Source organism: Capricornis sumatraensis, chromosome 19 (genome assembly GCF_032405125.1).
Source record: "Capricornis sumatraensis isolate serow.1 chromosome 19, serow.2, whole genome shotgun sequence".
NCBI lineage: Eukaryota > Metazoa > Chordata > Mammalia > Artiodactyla > Bovidae > Capricornis > Capricornis sumatraensis.
In genome coordinates, this window is record NC_091087.1 from 52,450,968 (window position 1) to 52,473,799 (window position 22,832).

The 22,832-nt window shown below is 38.3% G+C and overlaps 2 protein-coding genes across 3 annotated transcripts in view; one reads left to right on the top strand and one right to left on the bottom strand.

The window, feature by feature from the left end:
* The window catches only part of LOC138095385 (uncharacterized), a 28,051-nt gene extending 18,580 nt beyond the window's left edge, over positions 1-9,471 (bottom strand). The window contains exon 1 of the mRNA XM_068991434.1: positions 9,375-9,471. Coding sequence (XP_068847535.1) covers positions 9,375-9,471 — 97 coding nt within the window. The remainder of the gene's footprint in view (positions 1-9,374) is intronic.
* A 522-nt stretch (positions 9,472-9,993) lies between these two features.
* SRP54 (signal recognition particle 54) overlaps positions 9,994-22,832 on the top strand; it is a 36,805-nt gene continuing 23,966 nt past the window's right edge. Inside the window, exons 1-4 of one of the 2 annotated variants that reach the window (XM_068991373.1) lie at positions 9,994-10,189; positions 15,387-15,523; positions 19,683-19,793; positions 21,972-22,063. In XM_068991373.1, the coding sequence (XP_068847474.1) occupies positions 19,716-19,793; positions 21,972-22,063 (170 nt within the window). In that variant the 5' untranslated portion in view covers positions 9,994-10,189; positions 15,387-15,523; positions 19,683-19,715. The remainder of the gene's footprint in view (positions 10,190-15,386; positions 15,524-19,682; positions 19,794-21,971; positions 22,064-22,832) is intronic. The other variant, XM_068991372.1, reaches the window with a different exon arrangement.

A 22,832-nucleotide genomic window follows, 5' to 3' on the forward strand; every position in this document is an offset into this window, starting at 1 on the left:
TCAGAAGACAGAGATGGGCAACACAGATTTAAAAAATACAACTCATCCTGGGTTGGGAAGATCCCCTGGGGTAGGAAATGGCAACCCACTCCAGTGTTATTATGCTGTCAATAGAAACTCACTTTAAACATACCAGGAAGACTGAATATAAAAGGATGGGAAAAAAATTGTGCCAACAGTTAAAAAAAAAATAGGGTGGCTATACTAATATGAAATAAAATAGACGTTAAAGCAAAAAAAAAATTATTAGGGACAAAGAACATTACATACTGATAAAACGATCAATCTATCAAGAAGACACAGTGATCTTAAATGTGCATACACTGAACAACAGAGCCTTAAAATATCAATACATGAAACAAGGACTTCTCTGGATGTCCAGACAGTGGTTAAGACTCCATGCTTCCACGATCCCCAGTTAGGGAACTAAGATTCCACATCCAGCATGGCAGTGGAGAGGTGGGCAGAATGAAACAAAAACTGACAAAGCTGAAAAGAGAAAAATTCACAATTTCAGCTGGGGAGTTCAACACAATACTGACAGGACTACAGGGCAGAAAATCAGCGAAGATATAGAGGAACTGAAGAATATCATCAATCAACAAGATCTAATAGATATGTATAGAACACTCCACTAAACTGCAATAGAATACACTTTTTCTAACTGCCCACAAAACAGTCACCAAGATAGACCATATTGAGTCAAAACAAGTATCAAAAATTTTTAACAAATTTAAATCATACAGAGTATCTTCTCTGAACATAATGGAGCCAAAGTAACAGAAAGACAACAGGCAAGTAGCCAAATGCTCAGAAAGTAAACAGACTTTTAAATAATGATAGCTACATAATCAACAGAGAATAGAGCATTCAAAAAGATACAGAACAGATCCAGGCAAAAATGCACAAATAATTTTCAAAGATTAAAAGCAATTAGTGGAGAAAGAACAGCCTTTTCAACAAGTAGTGCTGGAGCAAATGGACATCTACAGGGGAAAAAATCAACTTCAATCTAAACTTCACACTTTATACAAAAGTTAACTTAGGTTAAAGAACATGTAACATACAAAAGGACAATTCTTTTAGAATTCTGTAAAAAAAACCTTTTTACAAAACTCTTTTAGGGTTTGTAAAAAAAAAACCTTAGCACCTGAAACTAACACAGTATTGCATAATTTTTAAGTAAATAGGGAAAAAAAGTATAGGAGAAAATCTTCAGAATCTAGGGCCAAAGAGATCTTAAACTTGACATCAAAAAACAAAAACAGGGTAAATTGGACCTCATTAAAAACTTTTCCTTTGCAAGTTCTGTTAAGAGAATGAACAAGCAAATTACTGGGAGAAAATACTGCATACATACATCTGACAAAGGGCTTTTATCTAAAATAATAAAGAACTGTTAGTCCATTCTAAAGGAGATCAGTCCTGGGTGTTCTTTGGAAGGAATGATGCCGAAGCTGAAACTCCAGTACTTTGGCCACCTCATGCGAAGAGTTGACCTATTGGAAAAGTCTATGATGCTGGGAGGGACTGGGGTCAGGAGGAGAAGGGGACGACAGAGAATGAGGTGGCTGGATGGCATCACCGACTCGATGGACGTGAGTCTGCATGAACTCCGGGAGTTGGTGATGGACAGGGAGGCCTGGTGTGCTGTGATTCACAGGGTCGCAAAGAGTCAGACACAACTGAGCGACTGAACTGAACTGATTTATTATTTATATTTATTTTATAAATTTATATTATAAATATAAATTTGGAGAAGGAAATGGCAACTCACTCCAGTATTCTTGTCTGGAGAATCCTGTGGACAGAGGAGCCTGGTGGGCTGCTGTCCATGGGGTCACACAGAGTTGGACACGACTGAGGCGACTTAGGATGCATGCATGCACTGGAGAAGGAAATGGCAACCCACTCCAGTGTTCTTGCCTGGAGAATCCCAGGGATGGGGGAGCCTGGTGGGTTGCCGTCTACGGCGTCACAGAGTCGGACACAACTGAAGCAACTAAGCAGCAGCAGCAGCATAAATATAATTTATATTATGTAATATAAATGTAAACATATTTATAAAAATATATTTATACTATTTATACTATTTATTTATATTATTTATTAATAACTATTTATTATTTCTGTTTACAATAGAAAATGGGCAAGAGACATAAACAGATACTACATCAAAGAGGATATACAAATGGCAAATAAACACATGACAAGATGTTTAACATTATTTGAGACAGGGCTTCCCTGATGGCTCAGTGGTAAAGAGCCTGCCAATGCAGGAGACACAAGCTTGATCCCTGATCTGGGAAGATCCCACATGCCATGGAACAACTAAGTCCTTGCGCCACAACTATTGAGCCTGTGCTCTAGAGCCCAGGAGCTGCAACTACTGAGTCCACGTGCCACAACTACTGAAGCCCCCATGCCCTAGAGCACGTGCTCTGCAACAAGAGAAGCCACTGCAGTGAGAAGCCCACACATCACGACCAGAGTAGCCCCTGGTCTCTGCAACCAGAGAAAAGCAATGAAGACCCAGCACAACCAAAATAAATAAACAAATGAAATTATTTAAAAAAAAAGAATTGGAAAAAACCCCCCAATGATATATCATTATATAATTTTCAGAATGGCTAACATAAAAATACTGAAAATACCAAATGCTAATGGACAGAGAAGCCTGGAAGACTGCAGTCCATGGGGTCGCTGAGGGTTGGACACAACTGAGCAACTTCACTTCACTTTTCACTTTCATGCATTGGCGAAGGAAATGGCAACCCACTCCAGTGTTCTTGCCTGGAGAATCTCAGGGACGGGGAGCCTGGTGGGCTGCCGTCTATGGGGTTGCACAGAGTCGGACACGACTAAAGTGATTTAGTAGCAGCAGCAGCAGCAGCAGTAATACAGGTCTTCCTTACTAGCACTGTGGCTTACTCCCTTACTAGCAAGTGGCTCAGTGGTAAAGAATCAGCCTGTCAATACAGGAGATGCAGGAGAAGATGTGGGTTTGATCCCTGGAGGGGGCAGGGGGTGGGGTGGGGGTTAGATCCCCTGAAATAGGAAATGGCAACCCATTCCAGTATTTTTTTTAAACCTTTAGTTATCTGGCTGTGCTTGGTCTTAATTGTGGCAACGCAGAATCTCTGACCTTCCTTGTGGCACATAGTTGTGGCATGTGAATTCTTAGTTGCAGCATGTAGGATCTAATTCCATGACCAGGGATCAAATCTGGGCCGCACGCATTGGGAGCATGGTCTTATCCACTGGGCCACTAGGGAAGTCCCCACACTCCAGTATTCTTGCCTGGAGAATTCAATGGACAGAAGAGCCTGGCAGGCTATAGTCCGTGTAGTAGCAAAGAGTCGGACATGACTGAGCTTGCGGTGCATAGTGAGGATGCAGAGAAACAGGATCACAGTCACTCTGGAAAACAGTCTGGCAGTTCCTATAAAACTAAAATTGCACTTACTATATGATCCAGCAATTACATTCTTGGACATTATCACAGAGAAATGAAAACTTACGTTAACACAAAAATATGTACATGAACGTTCACAGAAACAGTATTTGTAACAAAGGCTTTTTACTGGTCTGGATACCTCATATGGCTTTTTTACTCACATGTGTGATGCCCAGGCTAGGACAGCAGAAACATGCAGGCTGGTTGGACATCTTGCTCTCCATGAGCTAGCTGGGACTTCCTGACACTGTGACGATCTCAGGGTAGTCAGACTACACACATGTTGGTCAGATTCTCCCAGAGCAAGTATTCCAAGAAGCAGGAAGTAGAAGTCGGTTTCTTAAGCCCTAGGTCTGAAACTGGCCTGCTGTCATTTCTGTCAAATTCTATTGGCCAGAGGTGTCACAGAGAGCACCCAAATTCAAAGGGGAGAGAGAACACAGACCTGACTTCTCATGGAATTTAAAAAAACTTTATAGAGGTAGAACTGACCTACAATAAATTGTGCATATTTAAAGTGTACAGTTATAGGTTTTGACATATATATATACGTAACATGTAGTATGAAAGATCACTATAACCATGATAGTGAATATAGTCATTATCCCCAATATCTCCTCCTGCCCCTCTGTAATCCTTCCTTCTCTCTAATCCCCTACCAACCCAGCCACCAGAGATCTATTTTCTGTCACTATAGATTAGCTGGCATTTTCCTAGAGGTTTAGATAAATGGAATACAAGTAGGAAGTCTTTTTTCAATATGGTTTATTTCACTTAGCAAAATTTGTCTATGTTGTTGCACAAACACTTTATTCATTTGCCAAGTAGTATTCCATTATAAAAATACACCACAATTTGTTTATCCATTAACCTGTTTCTAAGGGAGATGCCTTCCTCCTCCCCCTTTTCTTGCTGCATTGTATTGGCTAGAAGCTCTCTTACACATAATCCCCCAATGGTTCAGAGGGTAAAGAATCCGCCTGCAATGCAGGAGATGCGGGTTCGATCTCTGGGTTGTAAGACCTCCTGGAGGAGGAAATGGCCACCCACTCCAGTATTCTTGCCTGGAAAATCCCATGAATAAAGGAGCCTGGTGAGCTCCAGTCCATGGGTCGCAAAGAGTCAGACATGACTGAGCGACTAACACTTTCTATTACATAATCACTCAGTTATTGTAGCTGTTAGTTACAGGCTTCCCTGGTGGCTCAGCTGGTGAAGAATCTGTCTGCAACGCAGGAGACTGGGGTTCGATCCCTGGTTCAGGAAGACCCCCTGGAGAAGGGAATGGCAATCCACGCCAGTATTCTTGCCTGGGGAATTCCATGGACAGAGAAGGATGGTGGGGTATAATCCATGGGCTTGCAAAAGTTGGACACGACTGAGCGACTAACACTTTCAGCAGCTCTATTACGATGCTGGCTAGAAGTGATGAGTACAAATCCCTGTTTTGTTCTTAGGGGAAAGAATTCAGTCTTTCACCATTAAGTATGATGTCAGCTGTAGATTTTTCATAGATCCCCTTTATCAGGTTGAGAATGTTTCCTGCTATTCCTAGTTTGGTTAAGTGTTTATCAGGAAGAGATGTTGGATATCATCAAATGCTTTTCTATGTCTCTTGAGATGATCATATAGTTTTTCTTTTCAGTTAATATAGTGCATTACATTGCTTGATTTTCTAATGTTAATCTAACAGTGCATTTTGGAATAAATCACTTGTTCATATTATCATTTTTATATATCGTGGCCATTTTCAATACACAATAAATGTGCTGAAGAGAAAAGTACAATTATTTTTACTTATTTGACAGAAAAATTTTGTTTAAGAGGTATGCATTTGCCCAGTATATCTTTTTAATTTCTGGAAAAAACAATCTATTTACCTCATATACTTGATAACTTTCACAAATTCATAACGTTTTAATAAAGGTTAGAAAATCTATAAGTTATGTGGCTACTTCCTCAGTGGTAATACAATGTAGAACTGGAATAGTATGCTGTTTGACAAATGTAACCAGATCCCAGCCCTTTGCTTTTTAGATTTAGTAGGAATTTCAAAGAACCTCTAACAACTTTCTAACTGCTGCTAAGCAGCCTGTTCAGTGAAGATGTATTTAAAATACAGGAAGCAGAGAACCTTCTAAAAGCTTCTATTCATCTACAATTATCTTCCTTAAATATTAAAATATTTTCTTGATGATTTTATTAATTTCCTTATAGCATACCTCACTTTTCTATCCTTTGTAACTTTTTAAAAATTTATTAATTGGAGGATAATTGCCTTACAATGTTGTGTTGGTTTCTGCCATACAACAATATGAATCACTGTTGAGTATACAATATCCCCTCCCTCTTAACCCTCCCTCCCACCCCACCCTGCATTCCACCTCTATGTCATCACAGAGCACAGGGCTGAGCCCCTGTGCTATAGTAACTTCCCACTAGCTATCTATTTTACACATGGTCGTGTATGTATTTGTAACTTGACCCAATAGAAACTTTTACAGGTTGTTGGCCTGACATCCTCATTTGTATATGTATATTCAGGAAAAATTCAGAGGCTTCAGAATAGTGTTTGTTAACAGACAACTGTTAACAAAATGCAATTTTTAATATGCCTAATGGGGACCGCACATATAGTTCTGGCTCTCAGTTCCCTTAATAGATTGTAGTTACTCTCCTATATGTTGAAAGCTAAGCCAAGAGTCCATTTCATATACATACACGAAGTAGTATGTATATAAAGAATAGAAAAGAACAGATGCTCTACCATGAGTTTAGAGTCAATGCACTGAGGTCCTGTTATATTTTTTTACTCTTTAATTTATTTGCAGTGGGAGCTGTCTTTGCGTGCTTTGTCCCTCAACTTTGTTTCATCCCTCCTATGAAGTGAAGTGAAGTGAAGTGGCTCAGTTGTGTCCGACTCTTCGTGACCCCATGGACTGTAGCCTACCAGGCTCCTCCATCCATGGGATTTTCCAGGCAAGAGTACTAGAGTGGGTTGCCATTTCCTTCACCAGAGGATCTTCCCGACCGAGGAATTGAACCTGGGTCTCCCGCATTGTAGGCAGACGCTTTACTGTCTGAGTCACAGGGGAAGTGTTTTTCATCCCTCCTATACTAGTGATCATTTGTTTCTAGACCTTTGGTATAAGCTGTACTAAAGTAAATACAGGGCCAATCTTTATTTTTTCTACATCTTCAGTTTATATCAGACGTTGACATGTGCTTATCTCTGTCCTGGTCTACGATTCTGGTTCTATTAGCTTGATTCCAAATGACCCCAGGTCTAGGTATGATAATTCCACTATTTCTTCAGAGACCAACAATATTATTCTTTCTTCTGTGTATTTAAAATTATTGTGATTTTACTTGTTAGAAGTATGTAGTTTTTTTAACTTTCAATAAATTCTATGAAGCTCAAAACCAAAATCATAAAGCCTATTATTAACTCTTGCTATTCCACTAAATGGTATAAAAATTCAAGCAGAGTTATAATTAACAAAGCTCTAAGTAAATATCATACAAGTAAGACATCATGCCATAATATTTTTCCCCTGGAAGAAGGGAATTAGGGAAATGAAAAATTGCTGATTGGAAGAATCTTTTGTGCTGTATTTAATAAAAAAAAGTACACGATGAGTTTCAGTTCTGGAGGCAATAATGATGATGGTTGCACAATGTAAATGTATTTCATGTCATTGAACTGTACACTTGAAAATGGTAAATTTTATATTATGTATATATTATATTACCACCTAAAAAAGGTTTACCAATAAATTACACTACCTTTTAAGATTTATATTAAAACATACTCCTTCGTCTTAAGCTAAACAAAAAAAGTATGGTTGCTCAGTTGTGTCTGACTCTTTCAGGCAAGAATAAGTGACACTTATTTCTTAAAATATTCATTGTAATAAACATTTTTCAGAAACTCAGTTTGTTTTTTTAAATTGTTTAACAAACTGCTTGAGCACCTCTGACTACAGGATCTGTTGGAGAAAGACAGAACATGGTGTTAGAAAAAGTAGAAACATATTCTTTAGGCAACAGTGTTGGGTCTTCTTGTTTACAAAATCATCATCCAAAACACACTTTCAGTGATTTCGGAAAAATGGAGTCTCAGCTGATGCTTCTAAAATTGGAGATTTAGATTACAAATGGTTCCACAAAACTGAAAAATCCTGACAGCAAGGATATTTTAGTAATTGTGCAATTGCCAGAAACAGGCAGTAGATGGCAATTTTGCAGGCACCCAGGGGATTTTGGAATAAAAGATCTTATATTAAAAAATACCAATCTTGAATCTTCTTCTTCATAAAGAAGACTGAACGTCAAAGAATTGATGCTTTTGAACTGTGGTGTTGGAGAAGACTCTTGAGAGTCCCTTGGACTGCAAGGAGATCAAACCAGTTACTCCTAAAGGAAATCAATCCTGAATATTCATTAGAAAGACTGATGCTGAAGCTGCAGCTCCAATACTTTAGCCACCTGATGCAAAGATCCAACTCATTAGAAAAGACCCTGGTGCTGGGAAGAATTGAAGGCAGGAGGAGAAGGGAATGACAGAGGACGAGATGGTTGGATGGCATCACTGACTGAATGGACATGAGTTTCAGCAAGCTCCGGGAGATGAAGGACAGGGAAGCCTGCCTGCTGCAGTCCATAGGGTCCCAAAGAGTCAGACACGACTGAGCGACTGAACAACAATCTTGAATCTTGTCTGTGTGTAAAAATATGAAGCTACCTCTTTGGTTTTCTCTACTTTCCAGGCTAAATCTCACTAGCAGATGTCCAAAGTAATTTTATTTTGGCATCTTAGCTAAAATGATCTTCAAAATGTGTAATAGTAATAACAATAATGATAACACCTAAATGATTATTGACTCTAACAACACAAAGAGAGAAGTTCCCGGAAGAACCTCATGCCTGAAAGTCTAAAACTGGGAGTCATCAGCAAACAGGAATACTTCATGTCTGGCTGAAAATAAACATGGAATCAACGTTTAGGAGTACAGAAGGAGAGCATGGTTTGGAGGAGATCTCAAACGAGGAATATCCTATTTTTTTTGTGCTTTCACCAGCTTTCACTTTGCTAAAATAGATCTACCTCCATTCTTCAATTACTCGACCTAATTACCACATTTCAATTCTAACGTGTGCTTTTTTAGTATTACTATTAATATTCTTCAAAACAAAGTCTTCCCCTCCCCTCTTTCTCTCTCTCCCCACCCTGGAACAACTCCTTTAAATCTATGGCCTATTAAAACTAGTTGGGACTTCCCTGAAGCTGATGGTAAAGAATCTGCCTGCAATGCAGGAGACACGGGTTCAATCCCTGGGTCAGGAAGATCCCCTGGAAAAGGAAATGGCAACCCACTCCAGTATTCTTGCCTGGAGAATCCCATGGACAGAGGAGCCTGGTGGGCTACACAGCTCATGGGGCTCGCAAAGAGTCACGACTGAGCGACTAACACACACATTGAGATTAGCTACATGTGACTTTGCCTACAGGGTAAAAAACTTCCAGTTCTACAGTTTAAAACTTATATTGCAAAGGGCTTTTTCAGGTAGTATCCTACTGGTCGTCCCAAATTTGTAGGAGTAATGGGGAGGTGGGCTAACCCATTCCTCCCACCTTTTTTTCCTTTAGGAATGAGAGTAGACAGTATGCGGCTTTAGCTGCTTAAGTCTGTAGCGGAATCATAAAACCCAGAGCCGGGTCTTTCTGCACCCAGTCCTAAACTGGACTCTTACTCTGCCGATGCCTGCGATATGCCCGGGTCAACCCGCCAGGTAGCAGAGCAGAGACCAGCATCGCTACCCCATGGAAGGCTTCTGGCCTCACCCTAGGTCCCCAAGGTCAGCTCCCACCGCATATCCTTGCCCCAACCGTCTGACTCTGGCTCTGATCGCTTACGGGTAGTTCGCATCCACTGCAGAAGCGCTGGGAGGTCTGCCGGAGCCACCGTACGGAGCAGTTGCAGTACTGCGAGCCGCGCGGCGCGGAATTCCATGTTGGAGAAGAAAGCAGAGCAGCGGAAGGTTCGCACTGCGCACGCGCAGATCGAGGCCGGTTCAGACACCCGGTTAGACCCGGCGTGGAACCCGCCTCCCTCGGCTACCAAAGTCTAAGCCCCGCCTCCTACTTGGTGTTCTCACGTGCTCCTGGGACTCCCTACTGAGTACTGAGACATCCCTCCCCCCACCCTCACCTTTCATAATTCCCCTCTTAGCTGGTGGTGCTCAGCCAAGTCATTTTTCTTTAGGTGGCGCCTGGAGTCTGGACATCTTTCCTGAGATCGCATCCCTAGAAAGCCTCCTATCTTCATACTAACTTTAATGCCGCAGATATTAAGCGATAGGAAACGAATGTCAAAGGCCAATCAAGGCAAAGAAACATCTCAATACACTCTCGGTAAACACACTGTAGACACGGGCCGAGTGCCCCGGAAGCGGAAGTGTATCCCCTTCTTGAAAGGCTGGACTACGCCGAGTGGTGACGTTTCCTCATTGGGCGGAAGGTTCGGTGGCAGTCGTCGGGCTTCCAGCTGGTGGGAGTTGGCGTTGCGGTACTGGGCGCTGGAACCCTAGTTTATCCAGTTTGGGAAGTCGGGCTGTGGGGTCGCACCTGTCTGTCTGATCCCCGCGTTCCCTGGTTTCCTCCCCCGGCGTGGGGCTTCGCGAAGGTCTCCCGGGCCCCTTTGGGCCACGGCTGTAGCGGTGCCTTTTGCGGTAAGTGTCTGCTTTTTCCCGCCCCAGACTACCGACTGGCAGCTGGGGGCAGCCCCAGTCCTGCTCAGCGGGGTAGACACTCCGCAGGGACTCGGCTGCTTTGGCCACCAGCTTTCGTCATCGAGACAGAGGTGCGCTGGCCCATTTTCATCTCTTGTCCCTCACCAGAAGTTTTGTTAAAAGATGCGCTGTGACCCTTTAAAATTGTCTTCAGATTTGCCAGAACCAAATTAAACGTAAGCGATTTCAGGCCTGACTCTGTTTTGCTGTCCTGATCAAGAATTTAGATGTGGCTGCTACTCCGAAAATCTGTTGACTTGTACCAGATTTTATTTTTCCACGTTAACTTGTGTCTAACTAACAAAGTGTCCCGCCTGTAGTAGGCTTTCAAAAATGATTAAGGGATATCAGTTCAGTGCCGTTGACGACCTAAGATATACTGGTGGCTCTGTCTGTAGCATCTGGTGCTACTAGCCGTTTCTTGAAACTCTTTCTCCCCTGTTGACGTTGTTGATGCTGTTCTCACATAGTTCTTTCATATGCTTCATTCAACAAAATATTTACTCTTTCTTAACTATAAGGATACAGAAATGAATGACTCGAACCCTGGCATTGAGGACCTAACAGTACAGTGATACAGAGACACATAAATATACATTATAATCAAGATGAGTAATGAGAAATTCTAGTAAGGTGTAAAGAGCCATGAGAGCTATGGGAACAAAGATGATGTGCTCTGCTCCTTAGAAGATTTGTGACCTTGAGCAAGTTGATATTCCAATCTAGCCTCAGTTTCCTCATCTACCTTAGTTTGAGAATGGAAGATTAGGTAACATGTTTGGTACCGTGCCTAGAATACAGCAGTGGTGGTGCCAAAGGGGAGGGGAATTATTTCCTTCAAACTTCTTTCCCTTGATTTTTTAATCTGGTCAGTTAGTAGAAAGCTAAATATAAAGTCCTGTGCAAAAGCATCTTCAAGCCCTCCTTCAAAGAGATTGATTACTCCTGTAACTCCACCTATCTGGAAATTCTGGACCTGCCACTGGAATACAGTAAGATAATCATAAATGATAGCTTTTAATTTTTTTTTCAATTGATTTTCTTCTGTATGCCTTTGCAAAGGGAATTGGTAAAAGCTTCTCTCCTTCTGATTATTCTCGAAGTCTCAGTGGACTCCTTTTAGTTGGTGGTTCACCATTGCCTTATTCCATAAGCTCGCTCTCAGAGTTCTCATCTACTTCCATAGTATTATTGTTGTATGCCAACCATTTTCACATCTTTTTCTCTAGCCCCTGTTTCATGAAATAGTATTTTAGTTTCTGCAAATTCAATAGGTCTAAAACCAAGTTCACTCCACGTTCTTTTTGTTCCCCTTTTTATTAAATATATCCCACTCGTTTTCCTAGTTTATCTCAGAGTTTTGACCTTGGGTTTCTAGTTAAATTTTGTGGTATTTGTTCAATTTTTAAAAGAATAATAAAGTGAACACTAACTATCCAACCTGCCACTGCTGCTGCTGCTGCTGCTAAGTCGCTTCAGTCGTGTCCGACTCTGTGTGACCTCATAGACGGCAGCCCACCAGGCTCCCCCCGTCCCTGGGATTCTCTAGGCAAGAACACTGGAGTGGGTTGCCATTTCCTTCTCCAGTGCGTGAAAGTGAAGTTACTCAGTCGTGTCCGACCCTCAGCGACCCCATGGACTGCAGCCTTCCAGGCTCCTCCGTCCATGGGATTTTCCAGGCAAGAGTACTGGAGTGGGGTGCCATTGCCTTCTCCGAACTATCCAACCTAGTAGTAGAATATTGTAAATAACCTTTAAAGCCCCTTGAACCTTGCCTCTATTAACTCTTTAACTTTCAAATCAGCTTCTCTTTTTTGCATTCCATTCATTGGTTAATAGCATCACTAACCACCTGGTTATTCAAACTAGAGCCCTCAGTCATTTTTGCCTCTGTTTCTCCTTCATTCTCCATAACCATTTGATCATTAGGTCCTATAGATTTTGCTTTATGATTAACCCCTAACTTGAGCCCTGTCCCTCTGTTTTGTGTTCTTCCTTAGTTCAAGCTCACATCTCTTGCATAGACTTTTGGAGTATGTTTAGTATATGTAGTCTCCTTACTCTCCAGTTTTTCTCCCTTCAATGGCTTTGTTACATTGTCTCTAATTTTTAAATTATAGAACAGATTTTTTCATTCTCTTGTTTCCCTTAGTGAGTGTTGCTTCATGCAGTGATTGTTAACCCTGGCTGCACATCAGTATAGCCAGTAAAGTGTTTCAAAACATAGGTGCCTTGTTTGGCTCTCCTAATCAAGAATTTAGATGAGGCCAGTTCCCCCATAATCTTCTGATGTTACCATTCCTGGAGATTCTGATTGAATACTTCATTTTTAGCTGACAGGTGTTAGCTGAATGCCATTGAAATTGCCCATTACTTGAGCATATGCCTCATCCCTCCTCATCCATATTTTCAGGCTGTGTTCTTTTTAGCTTCAAGGCAAACTATTTCCAAGGAGTTCTTTTGAGTTTGTTTTAATTTTCCTCCTGGTAACAGTTTACATGAAGATTCTTTTTATGATTGACTTGACAGCCAGAAAGCATCTTAGAGAATTGATTCCCAGTGTTTTTGAATTATTAGCTATTGTTGCTAATTGAATTTTTGGTATACCTTTTCTGCTATTAAGCCATGAAGTGTTGCAGTGGTTTTATCTTTAATGTTAAAATGAGTTTTAAAGTTGTTTTAAAATCTGAAAACAGAATCATTGTATTGAAGAGAATATTTCCTAATATTGATTGGTGTAAAATAAGACAGAGAAGTCAGTGGTGGCATGATACCTAATTTATTTTCTGAAGTTAACAGAGGAGTCTTGTCTGTGTTAACGATGTAATTTATTGATTTGAAGTTAGAACTTTGCTCATGCTGGAGCAATTCCTGGAGCACATAGTAGGTGTATAATGAGTGACTAACGAAATACAAGGGGTAATTCTGTCTCAACCTCTAGAATAATATCATTCTAATTCTCACAAAGAGCTCTTTGAAAAATAACTTTCCCCTTAACAAAAAATAATTCTCATAGTTGTTACCAACAATTTGAAAATTACAGGAATGTATTAGAAAATTTAAATTACTATTCACCATCTAAAGATGACAAATGTTATTATTTTCTAGCAGCTTTACTACAATAGAAAAGGGTACAGTTCAGTGGTCTTTAGTGTATTTGCACAGTTGTGCAACCGTTCAGGGCTTCCCATGTGGCGCTAGTGGTAAAGAAACCGCCTGCCAATGGAGGAGACTTAAGAGACGCAGGTTCCATCCCTGGGGAAGATCCCCTGGAGGAGGGCTTGGCAACCCACTCCAGTATTCTTGCCTGGAGAATCCCATGGACAGAGGAGCCTGGCGGGCTGCAGTGCACGGGGTTGCAGAGAGTCAGATGCAACTGAGCATGCACAACCATCACTGCCATCAATTTTAGAACATTTAAGTGAAATCATATATTCTTTTGTCACTGGTTTCTTTCATTTAGCACAACGCTTTCAAGATTCATTCATGTTGTGATGTGTATCAGTACTTCATCTCTTTTGATTATCAAATAATATTCCATTTGGTGGTATGCCACATTTTTATTTATCCACTCATCAGTTGAGGGATATTTGGCTTTTTTTCCCCCTTCACTTTTTGGCTAGTGTGGATAATGCTTCTAGTGACCATTTAAGTATAATTCTTCGTGTAGATGTGTATCTTCTTTTTTCTCGGATGTACCGAGGAGTGGAATTGCTGGGTCATACAGTAACTTTGTGCATTTAAAATTTTGAGGAATCGCCAAACTGTTTTCTAAAGGGCTGTACCATATCTTACGTTCCCACTAGCAGTGTATGAGAGTTCCGATTTCTACGCATTCTCACCAAAACTTGTTATTATTACAGTTATCTCAGTGTGGGTCAAGTGGTATCTGATTGTGCCTTTGATTTACATTTTCCTCCTGGGTAATGTGTTTTTTGGGTATTTGTTTAAACAAAATACATTATGTGCAGTTTTGTAATCTGGCTTCTACCTTTAAGCATATTTTTAGCATTAGCAAAGATATTTACAAAAGATTTTCCCTCATTTCTGCTTTCCTCTTCACTCCTTCCCAAACCATAATTCTTGTGAAAACTTGCCTAAATTATAATGCGTTAAAAAGTCTATAGGAGTGTATGCCAAATTATTGTTGGTGCTTATCAAAGGACAAAAAGAGGGTTAGGAAAACTGTATTTGTACCTTTAATGTTTCTGTAATGTTTGAATATAGTGAATGTGTATCCTCTTGTAATCACAAAGCTAAAAAATGAATTATTTCTTTAGAGGAGTGAGTATATTCAGAATGAAAAATATTCCTAAATTTGAAAGGCATTAACTTGTATTAGTTATTCAGATATAATCATTTTACCAAGTGACATACCACTAGGTTTCTTTGTTAGATAGTTTACTTTTCTGTGGTTATTGACTATAAATACGTATGCTATGTAGAATTTAAAATATATATATGTGTTTAATATTATAATCAGGAAAGCATATACTGGTTTGGGCTATTGACTATTTTACAGGAAAGTATATAATGTAGAAATCATTTTTCTAAAGATATTTACTAATAATAGTATATTTATATGTTTAGTTCTTTAGTGTAATATTGATCCAATAAGTTAGTCGTTTACTAGGGCAGAGAAAACCTTTTTTATTTTTGCCTGTAGAATTTCAAGGACAGAGGAGCCTAGTAGGTAGAATAAGTTTTTAATAGGTGTTTTCATTATAATAAGATTTGGAATATCTAATCATTAGAGTCTGTTTATATAATCCCAGATTGGGCAGGGTTCTGGCAGGACTGTTTTTAATTGTTTATGCAGAGAAAAATGTCTGCTTGGGCATTCCAGCTTCCGTTGAATAATAACCAAGTACATGAAATTGGCACTAAATGTTAAAAGATTCTGGGGGAGTGATTCCTGGGTAGTGAGACAGACACTTTAGTAGTGTTCAGAAAATTTCCAGTTTATTCACACCTCAGCATTATAGGGAAAGCCAACTGACATCATCAAGAAAGGAAGGAAAATAACAGTTAACATACTGTGCACTTGCAGGCAGTTTTATACGTACTGTCTCATTTAATCCTCACAACAGCCTTTCAGGGTAACTACCTTGATAATGGTATTATCTCCATTTTGCAGGTGAGGAATGTGAGGCTCAGAGAGATTAAGTAACTTGCCCAAAGTAACCCAGCCAGTATGTAACAGAGCTGGGATTTGAATCCAAGTCTGTCAGACTCCAAAGCCCATGCTCTTTCCAGTACTTCACACTGTAGCAGGTAAGTATGATACTTGGCCCTGTGCCTGCCTTACCTAGGGCACCCCAAACTTGAGCCTGTTTCCATTGCCTCACTGTCCAACTCTTAGATTCATGTTAGAAGAAAGTGTGATGGGCCAAGATCAGTCCTTGTGCATCCTGATTGCAGTGGACTTATCAGTTCTTTCTGGATATTGCAATTATTACTCTTCATGAAGAGGAATGTGCATTTTGCTTTCAAAATATGATTTCCTCTTTTATGATATTATGGCAGCAAAATTTGTTCCAGGAGTTTGCCAGCAAGGATCTTCAACTCAGTTGTCTAAAGCATCATTCATACTCTCAGACCTAAGGTTGTATACCCAAGGGACTATAGGACGTCGTCATGCTTTTTATTGGGTAGGGAATGGCTGTTCCATTCTTTCACCTGCTTATATGGTAAAATTGTTGTGAGGGTGGAATGAGATAATAGATGTTAAACTGTATGAATTGCTATACTGTCATCTCTTACCTTGCCAACAGCCCCATCTAAGTAGAGATTCTTCTTTTGTGAAGCTCTAGTACATGTATACACATATTTACTTCTCTAAATCTTTTTAGTTAGCCTAGAGAATTTTGAGTGAGTGTGCTTGAGTTGTAAATTATTCCAATTTGAGATATAGGGTTAGCCATTAACAGTAAAAGATATATGTATTCTAGTGTGCATATTAGAACAAAGCAAAGTTAGTTTTTAAGAGTCTTGTTGGAACTTCTGAAAAGTTATAATAAGGCAAATGAAAACTAATTGTACAATATCAATTATCTAGGTTATTGATTTTCTTCATTGTCATGTTATCTTCATCGGTTAATTTATGTGGTCTTTTGAGAGATATTTTTAAGGCCATTTGTGACTTTGGCTCCCTAGTTTTGTTATTTAACTAAGGTCTTAAATACATCATTCATCCATAAAGTTCATTTTTAGTAAAGACTGAGGGCAAATAAAGCAGTGAGCTCACAGGAGAGAGCAAAAGAGGCAAACATCTCTGCCCTCATGCAACTTACATTTTCGTTGAGGGAGATAGACTGCAATAATGTGTAGTTAATCCTTGATGACCAGGGTATGAGCTGTGTGCGTCGACTTTTGTATGGATTTTTTTCAATAAATAGAGTATTGTTTGGTCAAAAAGTTTGGGTTTTTCTACTATGTCTTATGGAAAACAAACATTTTGGGCAACCCAGTACCTATAGTTTCATTTTATAGACCTTTAAGTTAACTAAGTGTGGGGAAAAGTTTGTTCAATTAGAGACCACAGTATGTGGAATCATAAAAACTAGTATCTGAGACAGTTACCTCCAAGCTGTTCCAGCTTCCTGCCTCTCTTAGGGTAAGTCATTTGTCAGCTCTTTTGTTTCTGAGGCAGAGATGGCAGTGCCTGGATTTTCTACTAGGATGGGGAATGGGCCAGTGCCACTAACCTCCCTTTGCTAAAGGGTCAGCTGTCAGTAAATCATGTTGGTAACAAAACAATGAGAGAAAATAAAGAGGTAGGGGAAAGCCTCATTGAGAAATTGCATCTGGGCAACAACAATATGAGGGAGATGAGGGAGGGAGCTGTATTGTTAACCAGAGGATGAACATGCTGGCTAAAGCACAGCATCAACAGCAAGGAACAAAATCGTGTGTGTGTCTCTGTGTGTCTGTGTGTATGTGTAAGTGCATAAGTGCCTTACAGTCCATTCTGAGAACTTTACCTCTGCATGAAATGAGAAGTCATTGAGGTTTTGAACAGAATTTTAATACCAAAGTTTTCAGAAATAAATCTTTGGAAATTGTGGAGAAAACACTTCATAAATAAAAGCTATTATTAGATATTATTTTTCCCCTACTGAAGTGTAGGTTTTTGTAATCAGGCAAATGTATTTAAAAATATACTACCAGTAAGTAATTTATATAAGGAAAACTGTGTTGGGAAATTTCACAGAAAATTTTTTTTCAATTTAAAAGAGCCAGTCAACATGGGAAGATAAGAGTTAACTAGTATAGCTTTTTAAAATGGAGGATGAAAAAATAAGTAAAATGAAGGATGATCTGTTTATGATATGATCTCTAAAAAAGCTAATTGTAGTGTCATAATTAGGATTATATTACCCCTGGTAGTGCTGTGGTAAAGGATATAAGCTGAAACCCCTGAATCCTATCTCTTACCTGAAGAATACTAGCTTAAACAATAATAATTTAGTATAATGATTTGGGATAAGAAGTTAAAACTTCTGGATTTTTCTACAAAGTGTTTGCTTTTCCTGCTTAAGTAACCATGTAATTGTTTAAAAAAAAAAAAGTAAGTATTTTTGGTATAACATGGTATTTTTTCAGTTCCATCAAGTATTGATAATGTTTTTAGTTTTTAAATTATCAGATTTTACCTGAATAGAAGTGTGATGTTTAATGTAGAGCTCGCCTTGGAATGTCTCTGCCAGTGACAGGTCTTTGAGTGCCTTTTCCCTGCCTGCTTCCTTTGTCTTCCCTCATTTTTCCACTTTCTCTATGTTGAATGAGTCAGCTGTTTAGTCTGTAGATAGGATCTAGTCTAGATAATCTTGGTTTACTAAATTAGACCAGTTAGCTTGGAATAGTTACCAAAACAGCTGTTTTGAACAATGAACTCTTCTGCCAGTATTGGCTTATGTTGGACAATTGATGCCTGGTTTTCAGAGCCCTTTACACCCTGTACTTCCTTCTAACTGTATAGCCTTCTGTCCTGACTGGAATGTTTTTTTTACTATCTTCCAAGTAGTACTCAATAATTTTTGAGTACAGTGCATACATAAAGTATGACTATATCCATGAATATATGCATCCAGGCTTTTCCATGTCTCCATTTCTGCTTGTACCATTTCACCTTCTTCAAACTCCCCTTTGTCCTCTTCTCCACCTATTCCACTTCTTCCCCTGTATCAGGATCAAATTCATGACAACCTTCTCAGTGAAGCCTGTTCTGTCTACCTGAGCTTATTTGTATATATATATAATTTTTATAATTATTGGCAGTTGACCATAAGCTCTTTTTTTGACCATAAGCATTTATTGCTAGCTTTGAACTACTACTTAACTGGTATTAGTCAAGGTTCTCCACGGAACAGAACTGGTAGGATGTGTGTATACATGCGCGTTCATGTGCACGTGCATACACATACATGAAACTTTTTATATATTATATGGAATTGGCTCATGCAGTCATGGAGGCTGATGAGTCCTGACATCGCCAGAGTGAGTTGGCGAGTTGGAGACCCAGGATAGCTAAGCAGATGGCATATTTCCAGTCTGCAGTCTGGCAAGCTTGAGACCCAGAAAAAGCTGATGTTTCAATTTGATTCTGAAGGGAGAAAGAAGCCTAGGCAGTCAGGCAGAGGAATTTTTAGATTTACTTTATTTTGCTGCTCATTGATGTGCTTTGTCTTGCTAGCTAGTAAACAACTTGAGGGCAGGAACTGCAAGTCATATTTACCTGCTTATCATCCATGACTTTGTGCGTCCTGATTCACATGTAATAGGTACATCTCCGTATTTTATGAAATCATAACATTTTAAGAGCTAGAGGGGCCTTGAAGGTTATCTTGTTTTAGAGTTGGGGAATCAAGAACAACTTATTAATATATACCTCTTTCCTTAGTAGTTAGGAAAATGAATGAGATAATGTAATATCTATGAAAAATGATTTACTAATTTTAAAGCTTTATTTTTGCTTAGAGCATGAATCAGAATGTGTCCTTTAATTAGAAGATATTTCCTGGGTGGAGATTTCACCTTTTTCTTTTTCTTTCTCACCTTTTTTTTTTTTCATTTAAGAATGTACATAGCACATTAGTCAGTTATTCATATTGACAAGTATGTCCAAAATGAGAACAGATTTAATTTGAAATGTCATCATTTCTTCAAAGCGTATTGTCTGATATATAAAATTTACTGATTCATAAAGAATATTCCAGTTAAGTATTCAAATATAAGGCATTGTAACCAAGTGGTACCTTTAGCTTTTGGACCTGACAGTATTAAAGATGCAGGTTAAGGCAGTAGAATTTGAAGTTACTGTATTTTAAACACTCAAGTACTTTAATTTGAACTTAACTCTGCTTTAGAAGTTTTCATTTATGGGAACTGATATTGTTTTCAGATGTTATTATTTAGTTTTTTTCCTTCCTAGGTTTTCTTGTGATCACATCTTAAAGCTTTCAAGATGGTATTAGCAGACCTTGGAAGAAAAATAACATCAGCATTGCGCTCATTGAGCAATGCCACCATTATCAATGAAGAGGTATGTAAAAATATAGGTGATTGTACATCATCACTAGCATTGGAGATAGATGAGTAATAATCTCTATATAGTTACTTCTAGATAAAACCCATAAATAGGTATAGTAATGTGTTTTATGAGAAATTGACTATGTTAATTTCAACTTTCTATAATGAATTACCAAAAAAACCCCACCTTAACTTAATATGTAATAATGACATATGTTTTATATTTCAAAAATGGCTTAGGTCTGGAAATATGCTTTTGCTTTCTCTTAATATAGGCCTATAACTTTAGTATCCTCCTTCTTCCTTCTTGATTAGACATGTATATATCTGATCTTTTTTCCTTGACTTTTATTTCACATTTTTATATAACACTAATAATTCCATTTTGGCTACTTTGATTCATTTTCTCTGAAATCCTCTTTTAGTTTTTTGGAGGTTTTGTAAGCTGACTCCTTAATATGATATCTGAAATACTTTTCCTCCTAGTTTTAAGTATAAGGTATTTCTTGCTCCCATTTCCACCCTCTCCATTGTATATTAATGGTTTGTCAATTGAAAGAAGATGATGATAGTCCACAAGTATATTTTACATTTTGTGGTTCCAGTGGTAAAGTACTGATTTTGGTTTTAGAAGACCTTATTTAGTGTCCTGCTAAACAAGTCATAGAAATTTGAGCAAGTCAAATTCAGAATTTCTTAATGTTTAAAATGAGAAAATAGCATTTACCTTTCAGGATGATTTTAAAGATCAAATGAAATAATAGATAAAAAGTATTTTCTAACTTGGAGGTTTAAAGAAAATTCTAATATAAAATTTTATATCAATCCTTTAATAAGCTAGTGGAATTAAACAATTTGGGGACCATCTTTGAGCTCAGCTAGTCAAGCCTCTCTTTTAATAGCAGTAGGAAGTCAGTTTTACATATTTATTTATTGGAAGAACCAGGATTAAAATCTTATTTCTAATTCCACATACACAGCTTTTTATAATAATTAATATTAAGTAATAAATCATAATTTAAACTACTGTTTAGTCTTTGGAATTCAGAATAAATAAAATGACAGCTTTTCAAATAATTTTCCCTGTTTATAACCGTTATGCTGTTTGTGTTTATAGTAGAAAAAGGAAAGAAACCAAGGAGATGAAGTTGGTGGGAAGTAAAATAACAGCTGTTGCTTAAATCGGCAACTTCTCTATTCTTGATACTGTGCTACTAAGGAATTAACAAGGAGAAATCCCTCTAATGAAAGATCAGTTCCATTTTTATCAAATCCCTTTAGTGAGAGATAGAGAAATCTGATAAGCTGCTATATGACATATGACAGAAGTTGAAGATGAGAATCCATTCAAGAAGTGTTTGAGGGCCTACATTTTTCCAAACATTTTTGCTGCCACCGGGGATATAGCAGTGAACAAAATAGACTAAAATCCCTACCCTCATGGAGTGTATTGCATTCTAATGTGTAAACAGCTATTTCCATGAGCAGCTAAGGCTCATCTTTTTTTAAAGACTTTTTTATAGTTCGTGATCTTTTAACTACAGTGCCTTGCAACTCAACAAATATGTGATGATATGAGTTATTAATGGAGGATAGTTTTCTTTTCAACTTTGTTCCTCTGCTCTGAGTGGAAATAGTAAAGGCTACTAGGTCAGACTGAGTCATTTTCTTTTGTCACATTTTCCTCCATGGTAGTCCAGTTGAGAAGATGTTGCTGCATAATAACAACAGGAATTCAGTGGCATAGAAAACTGCAGTGGCAACATGTATTGTATAGTAACTTTCTTTGATGTGTATATTGTCTTTACTACTATTACTTTAATATAGGGATAAAATTGTGGTGGTTAATACCTGGTTGAATAAAATGAAATGCAATGTCTTTTTTTTTTTTTTTTTTAAGTGGTGCTTTGCAAGTTGTGAGATCTTAATTTCTCTATCTTGGATCCAGCCCATGCTCCCTGCAGTGGAAATTCAGGGTCCTAATCACTGGACCACCAGGGAATTCCCTGGAATGTCTTATTTTGACAAAATGACTAGATATTTAATAAAATCTCTCTCAAAGGCTAACTGAAAACCTTTTCCCTCTCTATACTATGGTTTTTAATTAGTCATGGTTGTATGGTTGATGACTTGTCATTGTTTTTATGTGGTTGAAATGAATTTTTTTTAAGTTTTATTTATTTATTTGTAGGTGTTAAATGCTATGCTAAAAGAAGTATGCACAGCATTATTGGAAGCAGATGTTAATATTAAGCTAGTGAAGCAACTAAGAGAAAATGTAAAGTAAGTTAATTAAGCTAAAGGTAAAAAACAGGCAAAACTAAATTTAGTTTACCGGGATGAGGAGCTAACTAGAAAAGTCTGCTGCGTTATGAAACGTTTCTGCTATATAGCACTGGGAAAGAATAGAACTGATATGTTGGAAGACTTCTTTTATAGTGCGTTTCCATAATAATGGTTCAAAGAATAAACTACATGTGGCTTTCATTTAATTATGGAGTTCTTTCCATTCTACTACTCCTTTATCTGAATGGATTCAATCATACACTGTATAGACTGTATAGTATTTTAACAGAAAAGCCTGTTAGCAATTCAGAGTCCTTAAAGAAAAGTGGTGCCATTTTAATCCTCTTCAGACTAAAGATGGCATTAATCAGCCTCCTTCACTATTGGAGAATTGTATTCTTTTTTATCCCCTTTTGGTTTCTCTGTCCATATTCGATAAAGGAGTAGTGTGTGTGGTCTTAGTTATTGTGTTAACTGGGAGAGGCACTGGCTGGGGCAGAGCACGTAGAATAACAGAGGGCACTTCAGTTAGCTGTTTCAGTCCTAGCCCTCCTCATGCTCAGGCCATCCCCCCTCCTTCTTGTATTGTCAGACTGGGTATTAAATACAGAACTACTAGCATTTAAGCATTTAGAACCGCAAGAAGTAATCTTATTTGCTGCTTGGTATACACATGTATAAATTCTGTATGCTGCAAGAAAAATAAATACTGAATAAATAAATACATTAAAAATAAATACATTATTGTGAAGTATTAATATTTGGA